Here is a 23,015-nt window from a genome sequence, read left to right on the forward strand (position 1 = left end):
TAAGGATATAAGGAGAAAACAATTACGGCCTATTAAGGACAGGCTAAAGGACAGCAATCCATTTCTATCAATGCCCGAGATGAATTCTTCATGATATATTGATACAGTGAGTGCAGAGAGGGAAAAACTAATTAAGGTTTCATGTCTTATTGTGCAACGTACTGCATATGCATGAGTGCATCCTAATTAGTCCCACCGAATCAATGTTACAAAGAGACAGAGGGCTTGAAAACAACCTCAGAAAGAGCCACAGATGTTTCTCATTTTAATTATAACCAATATAACTGGAAAAACACCACTGTCATGGTTACATGTCACACTATTACTTTTAAAAAAGAAAGAGCCAGTGGAATGTCAAGGAAATGAATGGACCAAGTAGCCCTGGATCCTTTTTCATAATAGTCACTGTTGGCAATTCTTGAAAAGAAAGTCTTGGATGCCTTGCTTCTTGCTGACTTTGCTAACCTGCCTTTGATTCCCTTTGCGCAAAACTCTCAGGCTTTTATGCCACTAGACATCTGAAATGTTACATGGGACTCTAGAGACTGAGACTGCCATTTCTAATTAGGATTTCAAGATTTAGTTTGGTAACCAAAAGATTTCATCCAACTCTTTTTATTTTTTTTAGAAATACCATGTTTTATATTTTTTTCCTACAGAGTGCAAACTTAATAAGGTTTGTTTTATTTTTAAAATGCCCTCTGCTTTTTATATCTGCATTTTTTTTAAAAAAAAAATAATTAGACATGTTCATGGAAGTTAGCCCATTAGCGATTTAGTAACAAAATCTTTATGAAACCATTTTGAAAATTCATGCAGCAGCCATAAATTTCAGATTTCCGTGGGTACTGGAACTCTCAAGCCAACCCACCGATCTGCAGTGATATATAAAATAGTGATATAGACATGAGATGGAAGGTGGAGCCACAGATAAGCAAACAAACTAAAAGTCCAGAGGTCAAGGACAAAGGGAGGTCTGCAGGGAAAAGAAATAGCAAAGAACAGGAACATAAAGCTGGTAGTACCACAGAGGAAGATGTGGACATATAAATCAGAAAAAATCAAATCCAATCAAAACCATTAGCATAAGACAGGAGATAGTAACGGAACCAATGAAAAGAGCAATTGCAAAGTCAATGTAAAAGACCAGAGAGCCTGCCAGCTCAACCCTTGTCTATGCCCAAGGCCTGGGGGAAGAGCCAGGTTTTCATGAACTTCCAGAAGCCTAAAAGAGTAGGGATACAACAGGAAGAGCTGGAGTGGCTAGACCAGGGGTGTCAAACTCAATTTCATTGAGGGCCGCATCAGCATTGCGGTTGCCCTCAGGGGGCCGGATAGGTATGGCCGGGGTGGGCATGGCTAGAGTGCGTATGGCCTACTGGGTGGGCGTGGCCAGCTCTACATCGTTCACATCAAGGGTGCCTATGGGGGCCTGGGCAGGAGTGGGACAGATCTGAGGGTCTCCGGCAGAAGGAGAGTCTCTGGGCCAGGGCCAAGGCAGTGGGGGCCGTTCCCTCACTGTTTCCAGGATGGCTTCGCGGGCCACATGAAACCACTTCGCGGGCCGGATCTGGCCCCCGGGCCTTGTGTTTGACATGTCTGGGCTAGAGCTTAGTACCTCCAAGATCGCAAGAGGTGGCAACATTTAAAGAAGTTCACCCACCTTATTTAACCTAGCAGGATGGATGAGATGGAGAGATGGTCCCACAAATAACCTGGCCATGTGGCATGTAGGGCTTTAAAGGTGGTAACTGGCACCTTGAATTGCTCCTGGAAAGCAACTGGGAACCAGTGCAGTTCACACAGTAGTGACATAACTCGTGAACCATGGAACACCCAAAACTACAGTATGTGCCACTAATTTCTGAACCAAATTATCTTCAAGAGCAGCCCTGTGTAGAACACATTGCGGTAATCCAAATGGGAGACAAGGCATGAGTGACTGTAAGCAAGGACCCCTTATGAATGCTTTAATGCTTTGCAGCACTGTAATAAAACGTGCTTGTAAAAATTGGTGTTCTGTTTGCTTCCGTTTTTCCGTAAAATGGTAAAGATGGTGAATACGGTGTTGAAAAACAAAAATGTTTGTTTTTTAAAAGGAAGGAATTAAAGAAGGAGCAGATTTGAGGAACATGAGAATTTTATGAGAATTACATGAGAATTTATTTATTTATTTATTTATTTAGTTATATTTATATACCGCCCTATTCCCTGAGGACTCAGGGCGGTTTACAGGAAATTAAAAAATCCAAAATACAAAAATTAAGAACCAAATTAAAAAATATTAAATTAACCCTGTAGTCAATTAAAAAGAACCCCAAATTAAAAATTCCTCCTCAGTCTGGGCCCGAGAGCTCGAAGAGCCAGGTCTTCAGGCCCCGGCGGAATGATCGAAGGTCGGGGGCAGTTCTCAGCTCCACCGGCAGCTGGTTCCAGAGGGCAGGCGCTCCCACCGAGAAGGCCCTATCCCTGGGTGTCACCCGCCGGCAGTCTCTTACCGGCGGGACCCTGAGCAGACCCTCCCTGTGGGAGCGCACTGGGCGAAGGGCATTTGATGCCGGCAGCAGGTGTTCCCTCAGATATCCCGGACCCAGGCCATGTAGGGCTTTATAGGTGATAACCAGCACCTTGAATTTCACCCGGAGGGCAACCGGAAGCCAATGCAGCTCGCGGAGTAGAGGTGTTACATGGGAGTATCGGGAAACCCCCATTACAACTCGCGCGGCCGCATTCTGCACCAGTTGAAGCCTCCGAGTGGTCTTCAAGGGCAGCCCCATGTAGAGAGCGTTACAGTAGTCCAAACGGGAGGTCACAAGCGCATGAGTAACTGTGCGTAGGGCGTCTCGGTCCAGATAGGGACGCAACTGGCGCACCAGGCGAACCTGGGCAAAAGCCCCCCTGGTCACGGCTCCTATATGGTCTTCAAAATTGAGCCGTGAATCCAGGAGGACGCCCAAGTTGCGAGCCCTATCGACGGGGGGTAACACCTCACCCCCCATCATTAAGGATGGAATAACTTGGTTAACCCGAGATGCCGATATGCACAGCCACTCAGTCTTGGCGGGATTGAGACGAAGCCTGTTTCTCCCCATCCAGACCTGAACCGCCTCCAGGCACCGGGACATCACGGAGAGGGCATCACTGGGTTGGTTCGGGGTGGAAAGAAAAAGTTGGGTATCATCAGCGTACTGATGATACCCCACCCCAAAACCACGAATGATCTCGCCCAGCGGCTTCATATAGATGTTGAACAGGAGAGGCGAGAGAACCGACCCCTGAGGGACTCCACAAATGAGAGACCTCGGGGCGGATCTCTGCCCTCCTGTCAACACCGACTGCGAGCGGCCCTGGAGGTAGGAGGAGAACCACCGTAAAACAGTGCCTCCCACTCCCAGCCCCCTGAGACGCCGCAGTAAGATACCATGGTCGATGGTATCGAACGCCGCTGAGAGATCTAATAGGACCAGGACAGAGGAGCAACCCCTGTCCCTAGCCCTCCAGAGATCATTCACCAGCGCGACCAATGCCGTCTCCGTGCTGTGTCCGGGCCTGAAGCCCGATTGGTACGGGTCCAGATAATCAGTTTCCTCCAGGAACAGAGGGAGCTGATGCGCCACCACACTCTCAACAACCTTCGCCAGAAAGCGAAGGTTGGAGACTGGACGGTAGTTGTTTAAAACAGCCGGGTCCAAAGCAGGCTGAATTATATCTTCAGATTTAGAGTTTATACAATCTGGAAAACTTAAGGCCCCACTCACATTTTGCAATGCACCTGCTACTGTACCAACACAAAAGAACAACTCTACATATGGCAGAATAAAAATGTTTTTGCTAATTTACTATTTTACCATGCATACTTTCATCTAAATCTATCCATGGATGTCAATCCTTGAATTTTTAACTGAAATACGATGAAAAATGCATCCTCTGTGGAGATGTCGGCACATTCTTGTCGTATTTGGATTAAAAATCTGAGGGTCTGGTTATCCTCAGATGTCTGATAATACATACAGGAAACATGCATACTTTTTAAATAAGTATTGTTTTAAGTGTATTTTGGCACCTACAATTCTCAGTTTATCCATAAATTCATATAGTATAAAAGACATATTTCTTCTTTCGTAGGAAAATATGTTTAAACTAAGGTGTCAGTTTTTCAGTATAAAGGAGGCAGGTAAGTCGACCAAAACTCAACACAAAGCCTTTGTTACAGAAAACCTTTCATATTGATCTTCATAATCATAATCTTCAGCTGATTTTCAACAGCAATGCCAGATTAGATTTTTATTAAAATCGATTTTTTTACAATCCCATCTTTATCACTGTATAAGTAATTCACAAACATGTATAAACATGTATATTACTCCTTCATGCTGAGTTCAGAAAAAAATAACTGGCCAAAAATCACACATTTATTTTTGGTTAATGTCCCTAAGGTGGAAAAAGAACTCAGTCTCCTGGTTTCTAGATCAGCACCTTAACTACTACACAAAATTGGTTCTCTGTGGCACTCTGTTTCTCTCTTTACACGTACACATCATAAAAGGCAACAGGAAATCCAAACAATTCCCTTGCTTTGTTATCTTTCATCAGAAGAATACATAGGGAAAAAATGTATGCAGATTATTACTTTGTACCCAATTTATGGGGAAATGGCCGAAGAAATGAAACATGATGATAATGATTGATGATGATGGATGATGATGATGGAATGCTGACATTAAAAATTAGAATTTCTTGCCAGAAAACCTTCTGGATTTTTCTTTTCAATTCTTAAAATAAACTATAAATCTCAAGTAATCAAATTAACATTTTTCTCTTTACTAATTATAAAAATCTGTCTTTTCAATGACCACTTTCTGGCCTGAATATGGGAAGCAGCTTTTAAGTCTTAGTCAAACTCTCATTGTTTCCAACAGTTTTTATGTTTTTAAACAATCAACTTTCCTGTGAGCTGACAGCAGTGAATATGGACTCTAATCTTCCTTCGTATTAAACTGAAGTCACATATCTGCCATATCTTTTTTTTTTTGGGGGGGGGTGCAATCTAGCAATTGCTATGCTCTTTGCTGTACCTAACATTGTGTAAAACAGACACATCAAACACAAGGCCCGGGGGCCAGATCTGGCCCGTGAAGTGGTTTCATGTGGCCTGCAAAGCCATCCTGGAAACAGTGAGGGAACGGCCCCCACTGCCTTGGCCCTGGCCCAGAGACCCTCCTCCTGCCAGAGACCCTCAGATCTGTCCCACTCCTGCCCAGGCCCCCATAGGCACCCTTGATGTGAACGATGTAGAGCTGGCCATGCCCACCCAGTAGGCCATATGCATTTTAGCCATGCCCACCCAGTAGGCCACGCCCACCCAGGCCACCCCCACCCACCCCCCTGAGGGCAACTGCAATGCTGATGCGGCCCTCAATGAAATTGAGTTTGACACCCCTGGTGTAAAACAAAGAAGCTACTTTCCCCCCCAAAAGGTGTGCCAATGTATTACTGCATGGATAACTCCCTGAATTGTTATACTTATTACACAACAAAGTACTATCCAGTCAGGGTCTGCCTACAATATCAGTGATTAAATGCATTCTGAAGGCTCATCAGCTACAGCTAACATTCAACAAATCAACCAAAAACCACAATTATATTCATGTTTAAATGCATCTGAAACTCAATAGGGAACAGGATGAAAGCACAGAGATTTCATACAGTGGTGTTTAACAAACCACTCTCAAAGAACTTCAGCAGAGTATTGGTAATGGTCTTTCCAGCTTACATATTTAAGAGTAGCAAGTGGGCACTGGGCAATCAATTTCAGAAGTCCTGGTCCTCTTTCTTCGGCAGCAAAGCATAACCCACAATAGGTCTTTTAGCCCTCAGCCATGCATTTAAGTAACTGAGGTTTGCCCCAGAATTCTATAACTAACAGCAGCAATCTACTACTGCTGATGTACAGACTAGGCTGGATAGGTTTGGGGGGCGGGGGGGGGGGGAAAATAATGCAACAACCTACAAATCATAGCACTTGGAACAGTTGGAATGATGCTGCTTGCAATAGATGGGTTTTGTTCAGAGATGAAACAAAACTGTTTGTTGACCCAATTGTATAAGAAAACTCTCTGAACATGTTTTGTTTCAAACCTGGAATATGTGAAATAGCACTTTGAGGTTGAAGCATTTTGTCTGTGCTATGATTCCACAGTACAGACAGAATGGCCAAGAACCACAGGCTGCCATTATGTGCAATCTCTTCTGATCTTCATGCTGCTTTTCACTGAAGATATTTTTTACAAATTCTGTCTGTGTTCTTTTAACTATAATTATATTCACATAAATTTTGAAGAATATGTGAAGTTTAACATAAAAGGGCAAGCTTCCTCAGCAAGGCACTATATCTACAAACCAGAATTGTTCTAGTTTTTGATATCTCATGTACCTTAGGAACAAATCAACCAACAACAAAAAAATCTGTACCACTACTAAGTCTATAATACAAATCAGTGATTCATCAGCAAATTACTGGTAGTAAGCTGAAGTCTAAATTTAGACATATACCATCAACATTTTTCTTTTTTATTACTATTTGTTATTAATATTTTGCCTGGAAACATCTGACTGCAAATATAACTTGAATTACAAGTCAAATAAAGATGTGTAAAAGACAAGAGTACTGTCATCTGAATTGCAAAAAAGATACTTAAAACAAATGTTAATGGATATTTTTGCACATGTCTTTGTAAACAAAGACACTAATGTAGATGAGACAAAATCATAGTCAGTTGCCAAATTTATTATGAGAAAAGAGTTGTATGAATATTAAGCTCACATTGACATAGTATTATTTATTTAATTTAAAAATTCGCTACAGTGGTATTTAATTCTGTGATTCTGATACTGAGAGCAAAACAAAACAAAAATATGATCGGTAAACAACTAAACCATATAGGAGTGGAGAGTGCCTGTAGCAACAAAAACAATTTTAATTTCGCATTCAGTTACAATTTCTACCAGAGTGATAAAATCATAATATTTGCAAAAATGTCAGACTGATAACGGACATGGCAGCAGCCTAATTAAGATACAGCTTTGGTCACAAAGACAACAGGAACCTATAGTCTTTGAAAAGACTATAAAAAGCAATTTCAGAACCTTCCTTCTTGGATTTGTTGCAGTGGCAGAGAAGGTCCTTCCTAGTAATGTTGGAATAATCATTTGTGTCAATGCTACTATTTATTGTATAGTAGATAAGTCAAGTAAATGTTTGTGACATTTTGGTAGATGCTGTATTTTCATAATTAAAACACTATTTAATGCAGTCCTTGGTGCTCTCTGAGTTTGGTTATTTCCTTGCAGACATTTCATTACCCAAACTAGGTAACATTATCAGTGCTTGGTGTAGAGAGCACATTTCAACCCTAAGCTACAAATCTTCTTTATTGGTAATGCAACCAGGTTCTGAAAATGTACAGCTTTTCTACTTTGCATTTACTAATGAAGATTACTTAAGACATTATCTTTAGGCCACAGAAGAGAGCTAATTTTAAATAATATATGCACCTTATCCCATTACACATTTTAAATATTCATTCTCTTAACAATGCAGCTCTATTTTTCCTGAAGAGTTGGTATGATAGATAACCATTTAAGTTGCCTCTCCTTGGCACGTCAACAATTATCGACGTGACTCAAAAGCTATGCTACCAAATTATATCTGTAACTATGGCAGCTAAAGTAATTGTGAGCCACCAAGGGGAAATATGATGAGAGAGGGAGGGAGATCAATTTGGAAAAGCAGGGAGTAGTTTATTTAAAATCTTACAGCATTTCATTAAAATGCCCAGTTTTTCTCTTGACATCTTCTAATACAGGAATCTATGAATAAAATTGCAAATTCAAATGAGAAATTCAACTAATCAGAACTCTTCTCCAACAGAAAGCCCCCTTACTTCTTAGCAGATTCAGGGGTTAATAAACCCACACTTTCTTCTAGGGCATCTATGGAGATTTTCAGTCATCCAGATCCTAGTTGTCCAAAAGCTGCTTTTTCAGGAGGCAACTGAACTTTCTTGTTTTTCTTTGAAGATGTTTCGCTTCTCATCCAAGAAGCTTCTTCAGCTCTGACCAAATGGTGGGGAATGGAAGGATCTATATTCCTTGCAGACAGCTGGTCATTTGCATTCTTTTAGAGCAGGGTTATCAAACTCGCAACGTCATGTGACGTGTCGCGATGTATCGTGACTTTTTTCCCATTGCCGGCAATGGGGTAGGCGCAGTTTCACTTTGATGCATCCGGCCCATGGGCCGGCAGTTTGACACCCCTGTTTTAGAGAGTAGTTGGGGCCATTTGGAGGTTTTCTATGTCCTCAGGTGTCCTTTCTTCTAGGGCAGGGGTGGGGAACCTTGGCTCTTTTATGACTTGTGGACTACAACTCCCAGAATTCCTGAACCAGTTATGGCTGACTCAGGAATTCTTGAAGTCCACAAGTCATAAAAGAGCCAAGGCTCCCCAGCTCTGTTCTAGGGGATTGTCAGGTTCCCTAAAGAAAGACTTAAACTTTGATGAAGCTTTTCAGCAACTTAACACAGCAAGTCTACAGCAAGAAAGCATTAGGGTTTGACCAGAAAGGAACTGTTGCCTACAGCTGCAGTTCCTACATTTAACATTTGAGGCCAAGTCCCAACCTTAGACCCTCTCTGGTTCAGATCTGGTGGCCTCCCTATCAGGTAACCTGGCTTACATTTTTTTACCCTCAGATCTAAGTGGCAGTTGTTCGTTTACATCTTCTTTATTCCCACCCTGTGAAACTTCAGGTTGTAATATAACCAACCCTACTGCTATGCTACTCATCAAGGATGACATACTAATTTCGTGTGTTTCTTTTGAGAGCCTTTTATTCCTCGGCGACCTTCTTCTGCATTTATTCTGTCAGCGTTCATCACCTGAGAAACCGTCCCTGAATACATTGCATTGCAGAGTTGACCTTGTTTTACACGTTCAAGGTACCTTGCTAACACGAACTCACAAACATCAAGTCAAATGTTGTTCTTAGGACTTGTGATATAATTTGGGAGCTCAGGCAGCCCTAAAATATGCCCCTGCTTTCGCCAAGGTCTAAATCAGGGGTCTTCAAACTTGGCCCTTTTATGACTTGTGGACTTCAACTCCCAGAATTCCTCAGCCAGCTTTGCTGGCTGAGGAATTCTGGGAGTTGAAGTCCACAAGTCATAAAAGGGCCAAGTTTGAAGACCCCTGGTCTAAATACAGAAATGACTATACGCAACTTGACATCCATATGGCAAAACTTAATATTCCGGGCAAATAAGAACAAGATCTGGGAAAACAAGGCCGGCAGGCACTACGTTATAAGAGAGCTTTTGTTCGTCTGCTTTCAACGCGTCACAAACTAAACTTGCAATTTAGGCATCCTTCCTGGGAGGCTGGTCCTATCCAACTCAAAGGGACCCCTTCTTAACGAGGCCTGCAGAGACGTTGGTCGACATTCCAAGTTGTGACATCTCCTAGGCTGCATTTCAGAAAGAAGGCTTTCGCTTCCTTTCTTTCCCACCCCGCCACCCCCACCCCCCACCTCCCACCTGTCGCGTCGCAGCCAGACTTCCCGCAAGCACGTGCGGCAGCTAGCTTTCCCGCAGGGAGGGAGAAGAGAGCTCGCGCCAAGAAAAACCCGCCCGCTTTCCCCGTTCCAAGCGTCGCAACCGAGCCGGCTCCGCCTCCACGCCTTCCCCCCTCCCTCCCTCCTCCTTTGCGTCCTGACGTCAAAGCCGAGTTCAAACGTTTGCTCGCGTCCTCACGCAAACGGGGGGTGGGGGCAGGGCGCGCGCGGCGGCGGCGGCGCAGTCTAATCATCGAACGGCAGCAGCAGCAGCAGCAGCAGCAGGTTCGGAGGTAGTGGCCGGAGTCCTGGCGGGGGGGGGGGGGGCGGCCGGGCAGGTGAGTGCGGGGACAGATTAGCGGAGGGCGAAAATTTCCACCCGGGGGACGGGTCTTCCTCGCTCGGCCCCGGTAGGAGTGGACTCCGGCGAAGGCGACTGCCGCTGCGGGGCAGCCGAGGCCTCCTTCGAGGAAAGCCGCTTCTCGCTTCTGCCTTCGGCCCCCTTCCCTGGTCCTTCCGGGCAGCGGCAGACTCGAACAAAGGCCCGCGTCGTCGTCGCCGCCGCCGCCGCCGCTCCGCGCCCTGAGCGAGGACGAGGCCCGCGCAGGCTGCCCCCTTGCCCGCCCCTCCCGGTTTATGGGGGTCGCTGGTTGTGGGGTCCAGCCTGCTCTGCGCTGCTGCATCTCGCCCGTCCGCCCTCCCTCCCGTCAAGCGAACCTGGACGGAAGGGCGGGCTCTTTTTCTCCGGCTCCGGAGCTCTTCTCTGGACAGCGGTGGTTGTTGTTGTTTTTTCCCCTGTAGCTCTGCGCCCGTCTTAATTTTTGACTTTGCAGGGTCGAATTTGCAATTCTCTTCTCTCCGTATTGGAGTGGGAGGGGGAAAGAGAGTCGGATTTGGTGGGCAAACAGCTTTTGTTGACAGCTGGAGATACACACACACACACACATTATATATATATATATATATATATATATATATATATATATATATATATATATATATATATATATATATATATATATATACACATATATATACACACACACATATATACATATATATACACACACACACATATACATATATATACACACACACATATACATATATATATATATATACACACACACATATATACATATATATATATATATACATACATACATATATATATATATATATATATATATATATATATATATATATACACATATATACATATAAAATCAATATAAAATATATTGAAAAGCAAGATTGGCAACTTTGTTGGATGATGGACGGTGTGTACTTTCATTGGAGAAGCGTTATCTCCCGAGCTTTTCTTATTGTTGATACATTAAAAAGAGATGAGAGGATGTTCACCTGAATAGTGTGTTTGTGTGTGCGGTGGTGGTGGTGGGGAAATCATGATTTTCCTGTTATGCCTGGCACCACCTTAGTGAAATAGGATAGAACAAAGAACTGCATTAACGAGAACATTTTGATATTCCACTTTTAACATTGAGGATAGCATGATCCTTTGGTAACGTGGTTTTATGGCTTTGCTACAGTTACATTTTAATCTTAATGCCAGAAAATCATTTACAATATGAAATAATGGCATCTTGTGAATATTATGTATGTACTTATTTGGAAACATCCCGGGTTGAGAGAAACTGAGGGGCATCTGTTAATATTTGTATGGCACAAGTTGAGCTACAATTGAAAAGCTGTTTGAAACTTAAGCAATAAATGTTAGGTAAAAGTAACAAAATACTTAACAGCATACTATAAATGCATTTTCTCCTAAGTGTCTAGACTCTAGAAGTTAAGTGAGAGCATCGTAGGGCGGGATGACTTGAAATATATTTAAGAATTTCTCCCCCCCCCTTGCCTCCCCTCCATGCAACAGCATATTTGATTTTATATTTACATATATTGTACATTCACTGAAGAAAATAGTTAGGCTATCCACTATCACATGACGTGGTATCTTCCATATATGTGTCAAATTAACTCCCAGATTTCCCATTGAGCGTGCACCAAAGTTGAACTTGTTGAGACTGTAGTTAAGTAGCTATGAAGGCTGGGGAAAACTGCCATGATTTTTTAAATATGCATGGTTACAGTCAACATGTAGACAGAGTACACACCCTGCCTAAACCATGGTTGTCCAACCTTTTGGCTTGCCCGGGCTGCATTGAGTGAAGAGAAATTGTTTTGGCATATAACATAATTATAATAATCACATAATATTAAAAGTTTACGATCTTGGGGCACATTACTAACTGTACAGGGCCACATGTAGGCCACAGGTTGTACATACTTGACCTAAACATAATCTGATCTGGATTTAGTTTGAGATTTGAACCCAGCCTCTGTAGTTTGTAAATAGAGTTTTAGGTTTAGGTATGGTGTACATAGCCATTGTGGTTTATTCAGTAATATAGATATAAGACAAACTGGCTTATATCAGTTTGCAAACCCAACCATGCTCCCATTGGTACTGTAATGAAAATAAGTGCTTAAGTATCTAATTAAATACTAAACAGGGAGAAGGTTATCCTGTAGTCTGGAAGCTATTAAAATGATTTATTATAGCCTGTAAGTACTGGCTGAAGATAAAAAAAATGGCAGTGCCTGGATACATAATCATAGATTTGACCTATATGATTGAAGAAGCCTCTGAGAGGTTGGTCTGTCTGAAAGGAAGGAAATGACCTTCATCTTTGTTGTTCCTCAGCTATGAAATGTTGTCCTTTGGGAGTTTTCTTTGGCCCTCATCTTCTGTTTAGGACAGGGGTAGGCAACCTCGGCTCTTTTATGACTCATGGACTTCAACTCCCAGAATTCCTGAGCCAGCTGGCTCAGGAATTCTGGGAGTTGAAGTCCATGAGTCATAAAAGAGCCGAGGTTGCCTACCCCTGGTTTAGGAGGTCTGTAAAGCTGCATCTCTTTTCAGAAGGACTCTAGGTTGGAACAGTTTTAGCACTTGTATTACTGTTACTCTTTATCTTTTTATAAATGGTTATATAAAGCTAAATATTGTTAGGCACTTGAGTGCTTGCCAGAAAAATGCAGATTATTATCAGCTCCATCAATAAAAATAGAAAGCATCTGCAGGCCTACTGCAGATTTTAGGTGTAGAAATATAGTTCATTCTTTTTAGTATTCCCTTTTCCTAGTTTATGCAGTACAGATATGCTAATAGAGTTCCACATTATTGCTGGATTAAAATGTGCAAATTAGTTCCAGTCTTTGATGGCCGTATCCTTACAGAACTATGAACTTATAAGAACTACTAAATTTCCCCTTTAATTTAATATTTCCAAGTTTGTAACTTAGCTGTTGGGCTTATATTCTCTTATCTCTTTAAAAATATAGATAGGATAATACTGAGTTAGAGTTGGTTACTAGAACAATTCGTTAGTACATTAACAACATTAAAATATCTATATAGTAGTGTGAGGGAGGAGGGGGAGCTGTTCCAGGAGGAAAGTAATCCAATTTAGTGGCAATCTCTTCTTCTAATCCTGTAGTGTAGGCCCATCCTGGGGGCCAGGTTATTGGACTGCTGGGGCAAGTGGCCTCAAGGTGATGATGAATGCCAGATGTGTCTATAAAGTTGGATGAACTGGCAAAACTGGAATGTATTATCAAAATCTGGTTGGGTGAGGGAGGAACCACTTTCTCTTAGAAATGTATACCACCAAATTTTGGGCCCTTCACTCTCCATATTGTGGCAGGGTAGAGTGATGGCATTGATAATTAGGGATCTTTTTCTGGGATGAAGGATGCTTCTCCTGAGGTATTAGAGTGAGTGCTCCTGCATGAAAATGGGCCGTAGGAAGAAGATGAGGATCTTGCTGATTGGATCTGGTTAAGCTTAGGGGTATATGACATGTATCACAATTGTGGGCTTACATGCCCCCAAACATGTAAGTGATCATACATTAGATCTCATATTATCCTGAGAGATGTTAAAATGATTTGGATATGAAGAAAATGTCCTTACCTTTTGTTGTGGTCATCTCACATCCTGATTCAAATTAGTTTGTCTCCCATGATTTATGTGGGGCAGGACTGATTTAAATGGTCTGTCTCAAGTGCTTCATGATTCCATCTGGTTTGCAGAGGGTGCTTGGTGACTTTTTCAGATATTGAGCAGGCAGATTTGCCAAGTGTTTGGTGAGCCACAGACATAGGCAGATCAAGCACTACATAAGATTTCTTTGATTTTATGGAACCTAGGAGTTGCCCTTGTTCTCCAGAACGATCTCTGATACAGTTTTGCTTGTGTTTAGAAAAGCTATTAAGATTTGGTTCTTCCACGTGGAATTAGTGGTCAGTTTACTGAGAGTCCCCTTTTGATTGTTCTGTTCTGTTGCTTAGTCAACCTTATATGACTTTACATATTGCAGATTTTAATGTTAATGCGATTTGAGTTGGGGAGATATTTGCTTTTTATGCTGTATGCCACTTAGGATCACGCTGTTTGAGTTGGGTGACCTTATAAATCTTATTAATAAATAAATGAATTATTTCAATACCCTTCTTTCCTGACAAACTGTTAACCTTAGGTTGGAAATTATTACTTGAATATTTCATAATACAGCAACTTACAAAAGGATGAAAAATTAGGAATTGGCTAAACATGTCATAATTGATTTGTTCAACTTCACAACTGTGATTTGCTTTCATTTTGAAATTTTATAAAAAATTCTGATCTGAATCTCCAGCATAGAGATTCTACAAAGAGAGCAGTGTGAGACAGAAAAACAAAACAGCAACTGAGAGGTTTTATTGAACTGGACAAAGCATCATTGAGAAAGTGCTAAATAGTAAAGTGTTTGAAATACTGTACCTCCTGTCTGTGCTGAAAATAATATAGAATTGAATAAAAAAGAGTGTAATGTAAATTATAAGATACATAAAGAACATAAAGTGCTGCATTGAAAAATATTAACAGTAGTTCTCTTTCATTGTATAAAAGTGGTACTGGATTATTTGAGTTAAGCATTTTTTTTTGAGAACAGAAATACCTAGAGAAAAGATATATAACATTTGTTTTGCTTGTTAGTAGTTATTTAAAACACATACACATATATGCTCGTTAAATAGTTCCATGTACCACACAAGAAACTTTAGTATGGAAAGCAGTGTCCATGGCTGTTTTTAATTATATATATTACAATTAACCTTTCTGTAAGACCCATCAGTTTCCTAACTTTATTTAGCTTCATACATATGAGATAAGCCTAATTTATGCAATAAAAATTCACTAAACAAATCTGTGTAGGCAATTGAAAAATTTAATAAAAAATTATCTTTCAGTGTATTTCTCATAGCAAATAAAATATACTGTTTTTAGTTAGCTGTTTAGACATGTAGCATTATTAAAAATAGAAACTACAAAAAAAACATAACAGCAAACATTTCAATCATTAGCATAGGTTACAGTGTTTTCCAAAAGAATAAGCTGAAGGTAAAGCAGATGAAAGTTAGTAATGATCAAACTAAAAAGGCATGAATGTTGTACATTTCTGTTCACAAACATGCAGGCATTGATGTATCTAGTAAAAAATGTTAAAGAATGGAGCTTCTGCCAAGAACTGTCAAGTGCAGTGAACATGCAACCTAATTATAATGAAACAATATTGAAATTGCTGATACTTTTTATTTTTCCTTATTCAATTTTTCTCTTGCCAACATTTTTGTTATAACCCATAAAATATAAACCACTGCGAATACATGTATAGAAGATGAAATATAAATATATTTATAAATAATTGGTTACTTTGGTTTTAATAATACTTTATTTTGCTATTCTTTTTCAGTTGAACTGTGGCGGCATGCAAGAATAAACTTGTAATTGGAAAACAGAACATTCTGCTTTGATTAAAAGATGAACTATTAATTTTACAACATGTTCCAAGACTAGCAATAATAGTAAGAAAAGGTAAGAATGTCAATATGTTGTACTAACATTTTAATTCAAACATTTTTCCTGTTCTGAGCCGTTTTAAAAAATCAATCTTTAAATATTTTCTTACTTCAACATTGCAATTTTAAAAAATCCTCCACACACAAGATGCAAGGGAACATGGGGATAGAATATAGTCATGGTTAGTTCAGTTTTGTGAATGAATGAAAACTGTTTTGTATGTGAATTGAAGAGTATGTCAAAGCACATAGCAACACCTATCCTATCTTGGTTGATCATGAAAAACTATTATTGGCCTGATTAGTACAGGATGGCAAGCACCAAAAAAACCCATGTAAGCAAGAAAGGGAAATTGAAGAATATGTCTCAAAGGATGACATGATGGAAAAACACACAAGATGTTTTAACAATTTTAATTGATTTGCACAGCTCTAATATTTATGATACACTACACTATACATACACACAAAGAGAGAGAGAGAGAGAGAGACAGCCCTGTTTGAACTCAGGTTTGCACTGCATCTATTATCTGCCAGGGCAGTGATTGATTTTGTTCAGTTTTTTTTTCACCCCAAAAGTGTTGTGACTTGATTCATCTGTGACTTTTTTATGACACTGTGAGCTAGTGGCTAATTATATTTAATTATTTAATTATATTTAATTATATTTAATTATATTTAATTATTTAATTATATTACTCCTATCATTAAAGCTATATTGCTCAGCACAGGAACACACTAGCCAAAATTAGAATTTTTCTGAGAATCAGGTTTTCATAGGCCAGGGGTCAGCAACCTGAAACAATGAAAGAGCCACTCGGAACTGGTTCCCTCATAAAAGGAAAAACTGGGAGCCGCAAAAAATGTGTGCACATGTGCATACATGCGCGCATGCGCAGAACAGGGTTTGACTGAAGAGTGGAGCCAAGGCGAGATATGCACCTACCCTGCATATTTGAATTGATTGGTTGAACTTTTTTAGTCCCACTTTTTTTTTTGGACTGCACATGGCAGAGGACTGGGAGCCGCAGGAGACGGCTGAAAGAGCCGCATGCGGCTCTGGAGCTGCGGGTTGCAGACCTGTGTCATAGGCAAAGCATCATTGTTTGCCTACATTTACATATGTTTTAATCAGTCTTGGAACAAGATGCTAAACAGTCCTTGAACTAGAAGCAAGAAACAGACCTGACCTGATCTGGCTGTTGGACATCCATATATATTAGAACCTCAAGCTCACTACTTTTTCCAGAAAAAAATTGAGCCTGCCAGTGTAAAAGGACTTTTTGTGTAAAACACTTCATTTTAATGAAGTAGAATTGTTCACTGGATTAGTATTTGGAGACTAAATAGTTCTAGTATTTGTCCTAGTTACACCTGTACTTACTTTTAAATGTGTTATTGAAGTTCCATCACCATAGATTGTCCTCTAATGTAAATTACAAATGGAATTGTAGTGTTTTTCTATATAGCTTTGACAGTGCTTTTTTTGTAAAAGAAAAAGGTGCCGGAACTCACACATGTCATTCAACCCACCTTGCCTACTCTACAAGGTTCCATCCAAAAAAGGTGCTGGAACTCCGTTCTGAGCGTTCTATGAGAAAAAAAGCCCTGAGCTGTTAAGTTAGTTACACGGCTGTTAAATGAATCTGGCTTCACCATTGACTGCTTGTCAGAAAGTTGAAAAAGGTGATCGTGTGACCCCAGGACATTGCAACTATCAAATATGAACCAATTGTGAAGCATCTGAATTTTGACCATTTGATCACGAGAATGCTACAACAGTTGTAAGTGTGCAAAAACGGTCAAGTCACTTGAACTAAATGAACTCTTGTAAATCGAGGACTGCCTTTATTATTTATCCTTAGTCTTTACTCCCCTCTCTTATTGGTATGATTAACTTATTAAAATTGTTCTGTTCTACTGCATCAGAGACAAATTGTGTCTAATCACACTTGGCCAAATAAATTATTCAATTCAATTCAGTACTACCTGTCTGAACTGTCCACTAACAACATTTATCTAGTCTATCCTTTATCTAAAGCATACATTTAAAACATAAAATTTCTACTTCATCTGAATGTTGAGTTGTTGACTTCACCTTCGGGTTACATTTATCTGCTAAAAATAATGGGAGGGTGATGAAATCCTTTTCAACCCATAGTGTAACTCCCAAGAGCTGACTAGGCCTATTATTAGCCATACAAATACCGAAACTGTTTAAAAATATGCATTGCTGCCACTTAAGTAATACATGCTGAAAGGTCCTGAGAAGTCCTAAAATACCAGTCTTAACTAGAATAAAGAAAAATAGGACCAACTAGTTCATAACTCAAGTAAAAATGGATAGATAATCATATCATCTAAAAGAATTTACCTATTAACTATTTTTACACCAGCATATACATTTAGTAATGTTCAAGTAAAAGTTCTCACCATTACTGTATTATTAGAGAACATTCTGAGATTCTAAATAGAATTTGTTCAACTTGTAAATCTAAAATGAAGAAATATTAGTGATACTCTTACTTGTCGTGATTAAGAGTATTTTTAGCTCTTTAGCTCCTTGTTGCTAGAGAAAACATCTTGGTCTCGCTGTTGTGCCAAATCTAATTTAATATCAGCTTTGTTGGTGGTATTAAATAATTCCACAATGTCTTTCAGAGGAAGATTAGGAGTGGGATTAGGGAGTTTCTGGGAAGAAAACTCATTGTCTTAAAAATGTGAAAAGAATCCCAAATTGTTCCAGAGTTGCCAAAAAAATGGGTGACACGGTTTTCTAGAGTTTGTTTGCTTATTTTCTTTTCCGGAGAGTTTTCAGAGATGGCATTTGAAAGCTGTCTGCTTCTTAGAGGTCTCCTGCTCTTATTGCCACCCTCATCTCCTCCCTATCCTGACAAAGCAAGTAAAAAGATGTCCGTGCCATCCTTTTGCAAATCTTTGTCCCTGCCCTTTTGTCTCCCGCTGAAAGGTTAGGTAGCCGTGTTGCAGCCCCTGAAAGATTGTTGATTCCTGCTTTAAAAGCTCTTGCTTTTTGCATTTAGGTGAGCTTCTACTTACAGCAGAAGATTAAATGTTTTTCTTCTGCCTGCTTTTTTCCCCCCTGAATTCACCTATCATTGAAAACAGAAACTGAAGAGTTTTATTTCTTTTTAGCAATTTGCTTTCAACATTCCATGGTGAACTCTTTATTTCTCCCCCTCATACTAAAATTATCCCCTGTGTAAATGAATGACATTCTCTCACAAGGAACTCTGCATCTTGTAGCTGAGCAATTTTTGCTGTCACAGAAAGAGACAAACCCAAGTGTTACTATGGCTGGTTTTGATTTTGAGTAATTGGTGAACATACAAGGAAGCAAATAGGGAAACGATGAAAGGAACTGGGTAATAACAATTAAATGTTCTCAGTTAAAATTGTTAACCAAGAAGAAAGGCATAAGCCAGCGTTAAGTAATTTTTTTTCATTTTCTTATTTATCTAAACAAGTTTATATGGCCCCACACACCCATCTTTTGTATCACTGCCCACAATATACAGGCAGTCTTCAAATTACGATAGCAGTTGGGGCTGGAATTTCCTTTGCTAAGCAATGCGGTTGTAAAGCGCTTTGATATGTGACTAACTACATTGTAGAGCAGCGACAATCTCTGTGGCCCCCATCGCTGTTGCTAAGTGAGCATCTCCTTGCCACTATCTTCTGGCTTCCAACGACCAAAGCTGCCTAGTGGGAGAGGGGGCACCTGGGGGCGGGCATGGTGTAAGCACAGCGGTAGCTGCTGCCTGGTGGGAGAGTGGGTGTGAGTAGATGGGGAATCGTGGCAGCTTGCCACCTTCCCTTGCCACCTTCCCTATTGACTTTACTTATGGGAAGCCAGCAAGGAGGGTCACAAATTACAGTTGTTACTGCCTAACTCTGCAACTGTTGTAAGTGCAAACCAGTTGCCCACCTTGGGATTGTGTGATGGTGGACACTGGAAGCTGGAACATAACCACCCCTCACTTTGTGCCCTCTTTGAATGACCGGTTGTTATTCGAGAACTATTTGCTAACAACTTTCTCCTTGCCAGTGGATACAATCACAGTCTAGAAAGTTCTCCTTCATTTTCAGTCATTTTAAATTATTCCAGTATTCTAAAACAGGGTAGACAAATGACGTTATATCTTGTCAAATTAATATATTTTTGATTCTCTGTAGGATGGCTGGTTGTGGTGAACTTGATCACTCCATCAATATGCTTCCAACAAACAAAAAGGCCAACGAATCATGTTCGAGTGCAACACCATCTCTTATGGTTCCCGAATGTGCTATCTGCCTGCAAACGTGTGTCCATCCTGTGAGTCTGCCCTGCAAACACGTCTTCTGCTACCTGTGTGTCAAAGGAGCCTCCTGGTTGGGAAAGCGGTGTGCGCTCTGTCGGCAGGAGATTCCGGAGGACTTTCTTGATAAGCCAACTTTGCTATCGCCCGAGGAACTCAAAGCAGCCAGTAGAGGCAATGGGGAATATGCTTGGTATTATGAAGGCAGAAATGGCTGGTGGCAATACGATGAGCGTACCAGTAGGGAGTTGGAAGATGCATTCTCTAAAGGTAAAAAGAGCACTGAAATGTTAATTGCTGGTTTCTTGTATGTGGCAGATCTTGAGAACATGGTTCAGTATAGGAGAAATGAGCATGGACGTCGCAGGAAGATAAAACGGGACATAATAGATATTCCCAAGAAGGGAGTGGCTGGGCTTAGGTTGGACTGTGACTCTACGGCCATCAATCTAGCAAGAGAGAGCTCTGCAGATGGTGCAGACAGTATACCACCGCTAGGTGCTGCTGCTGCTGGGCAGCCTCTAGCAACTGTTAGACCCCTTCCTACACTAGATGGTCAGCTGACGAGTCCTGCAACACCATCACCCGAGGCAAGTACTCTAGAGAACTCTTTTGCCAACTTGCAAATAAATGGAGACAGTTTGGTTGAAAGGAGCCATAGGGGTGAGGGAGAGGAAGACCATGAATCGCTATCTTCTGGTAGGATGCAAGCTGTTGACACCTCCGTAGAGGAAACAGAATCGGATGCTAGCAGTGATAGTGAGGATTTGTCTGCCCAGTTTCAGCTGCCTGTGCCCTCCGCTCAGCAGAGACATCTGAATGGAAACCAGCCAGCCTTGGATAGACCAGTGGCAGGCAGTGGGGTGGGAAATGCCACGGTGAGATCGAGAAGGCCTGACGGACAGTGCACGATAACAGAAGTCTAAATCTAGAGCCATGGTTTTCAAATTCAGTCTTATACCTGTACATTTTGTCTGTATTGTCCTTGCGCTCCAGCCTAGCAGTCTTATTTTAAAATGTTTCCATATGAGAAGAAGGGGAAGAAAGGAAACCTGGTCATCTAACATGAAAAGCTGTCTCTTAATTTGTCTGGAACGCTGAACGTTTGGAAATCTGGGCATGTGTTAATGGTTTGGAAGCTGTTTAGCAACACTCAAGTTTTGTAAAATGTCTGCTTTTATTTTGTAGTATATGCCCCTCTCCATATTAAAACCCATCCTCCTTTTTTGACAAATGTATATTCACTGTACAACTTGGAACTGTTATTATTTGTTGCATTAAGTATCTTAAGTAACTATCTGCATGGATTGATGTATGGAAGGAATATTAAAAACTGGAAATGATCAAGAGTTTGGAAATGTGCAAGATGCTTAATTTTAACATTAAATAGTTGTGACTCCTGAAATTCAGATGTTTTACTAAAGCTGAGAGATGAATCATCCTGAATGAAATGTAAAATAATTTCTGTTGCAGTTTTACTTGTAAAGAAGTCACGGTGTCTTCATTGGCTCTCTGTCTGGTCCCTGTAGCTTGTTTGCGTCTATCCTGTGTCTTGTTTTTGTTACAAGATTTATAATTTAATAAACTACATTTTATCAACAATCTTAATTGAACCCATGTCACACTAAAGACATGTCTTGAAAGAGGTATATGCACTGCCTTGTTTGGTTAACAAAAGAGCAAAATGCACTGCAGAACAAGATGCCTAGAATAAATATTGAGCAGAAAAATAAAGATGCTTGCACATTAAGCTCCTATGGAAAGATGCTTACAATATTTGAAGATGATAGAAAAGGCACTATAACATTTGCTTCTCCTAGTTTCTTTATAATAGGATGCTAGAAAATCATTTTTACATTGAAATTATCAGAATTTGGTTTTCACTTATGTTATTTAAATTATGTTTTGCCAGGAATGATTTTACATTCATTGACAAGAGAACCAGTTTGGTCTAGTGGTTACGACACCAGGCTAGAAACTAGAAGTCTGTGTTATAGTCCTGCCTTAGCTATGACGGCTGGCTAAGTGACTTTGGGCCAGTCACACACACTTTGGGCCAGTCCCAGCCCACCTCACTGCGTTGTTGATATTTTCAGGAAAATAGAAGGAGGAAGTATTAGGTATGTTTACTGCCTTGAATTACTTATAAAAAATAATAAAGGCAAGATAAAAATAAATAAAAAATACTGCAATACTTGAATGGCATAAATATTTTTTAAAGTAATGTAGTTGAGAAGTCCTAGCATGCAATGGGCCATCTGATTATAGCTTAATCTCAAAGTAGTTGTAGTTGCTTTACAGAAATATATTGCAATATATATAAAAATATATCAAATGTAGGTTGAACAAAACTTCTTAAGAATAGAATAACAATTGGAAGGGACCTTGGAGGTCTTCTAGTCCAACCCTGCTTAGGGCAGGGGAACCTATACCATTTCAGACAAATGGTTGTCCAATCTCTTTTTAAAAACATCCAGTGTTGGAGCAGTCACAGCTTCCGGAGGCAAGTTGTTCTGTCAGGAAATTTCTTCTTAGTTCTTGCTTCTCTCCTTGATTAGTTTCCATCTGTTGCTTCTTGTCCTGCCTTCAGGTGCTTTGGAGAATAGCTTGACTTTCTTTGTGGTAACCCCTGAGATATTGGAACACTGCTATCATGTTGCCCCTCGTGCCTGAACCTCCATAATTATTTATTTGACGCACTATGTATGCTACTTCTATGCTCAAGTTTTGTTTAAGATGGCAGTCTGGTAAATGTATTTAGTTCAGGAATCAAATTTCCAAAATATGTAGATGAAAACAGGGATAATATAAAATAATTCGGACAATAGAATAAGTCCGTATTAGAGTAGCAGTTCCTGAATTCCACCCATTACCACCTTACAGCAAAGACTTATCAGCTACCAAAAATATTTTCCTTACCCAACTTTCCCAGTTATTAGGCATAAATGCCTATACATACATACATATTGCAATAAAGCATGGGAGATTTGCTTAATCATCACATCCAGTAAGGAAGTCTACACAGAATGGACAAGATATTCATTAAATAGATATCTAGTGCAAAACATCATTACCTTTTAACCTCTGCAGTAATAAGAAGCTATACCCCTGCCATCTCCAACATCAGGCTCAATTTTTCTTTGGATTACCACATTTTAACCCCTAAGAA

The 23,015-nt window shown here is 40.3% G+C and overlaps 2 protein-coding genes across 3 annotated transcripts in view; both read left to right on the top strand.

Moving 5' to 3' along the window:
- TRMT11 (tRNA methyltransferase 11 homolog) overlaps positions 1 to 21,912 on the top strand; it is a 496,326-nt gene extending 474,414 nt beyond the window's left edge. Inside the window, exon 14 of the mRNA XM_083379947.1 lies at positions 21,759 to 21,912. The gene's annotated coding sequence lies outside the window, so the exon portion shown is untranslated. The remainder of the gene's footprint in view (positions 1 to 21,758) is intronic.
- On the top strand, positions 9,802 to 21,195 carry RNF146 (ring finger protein 146). Of its 2 annotated transcripts, none has more exons than XM_083348751.1 (3): positions 9,802 to 9,901; positions 15,425 to 15,546; positions 19,725 to 21,195. In XM_083348751.1, exon 3 carries the CDS (start codon positions 19,726 to 19,728, stop codon positions 20,770 to 20,772), a length of 1,047 nt encoding a protein of 348 aa, XP_083204877.1. In that variant the 5' UTR covers positions 9,802 to 9,901; positions 15,425 to 15,546; position 19,725; the 3' UTR covers positions 20,773 to 21,195. The 2 variants fall into 2 exon arrangements, with proteins under 2 accessions (XP_083204877.1, XP_083204878.1); XM_083348752.1 differs by having other exon boundaries at positions 9,821 to 9,893.
- Positions 21,913 to 23,015: the final 1,103 nt, after the last annotated feature.

Source organism: Vipera ursinii (genome assembly GCF_947247035.1).
Source record: "Vipera ursinii genome assembly, chromosome: 1".
NCBI lineage: Eukaryota > Metazoa > Chordata > Lepidosauria > Squamata > Viperidae > Vipera > Vipera ursinii.

Excerpts from the sequence above, each read along its gene's own strand:
- RNF146 (XM_083348751.1), top strand. The coding sequence starts at position 19,726 with ATGGCTGGTTGTGGTGAACTTGATCACTCCATCAATATGCTTCCAACA.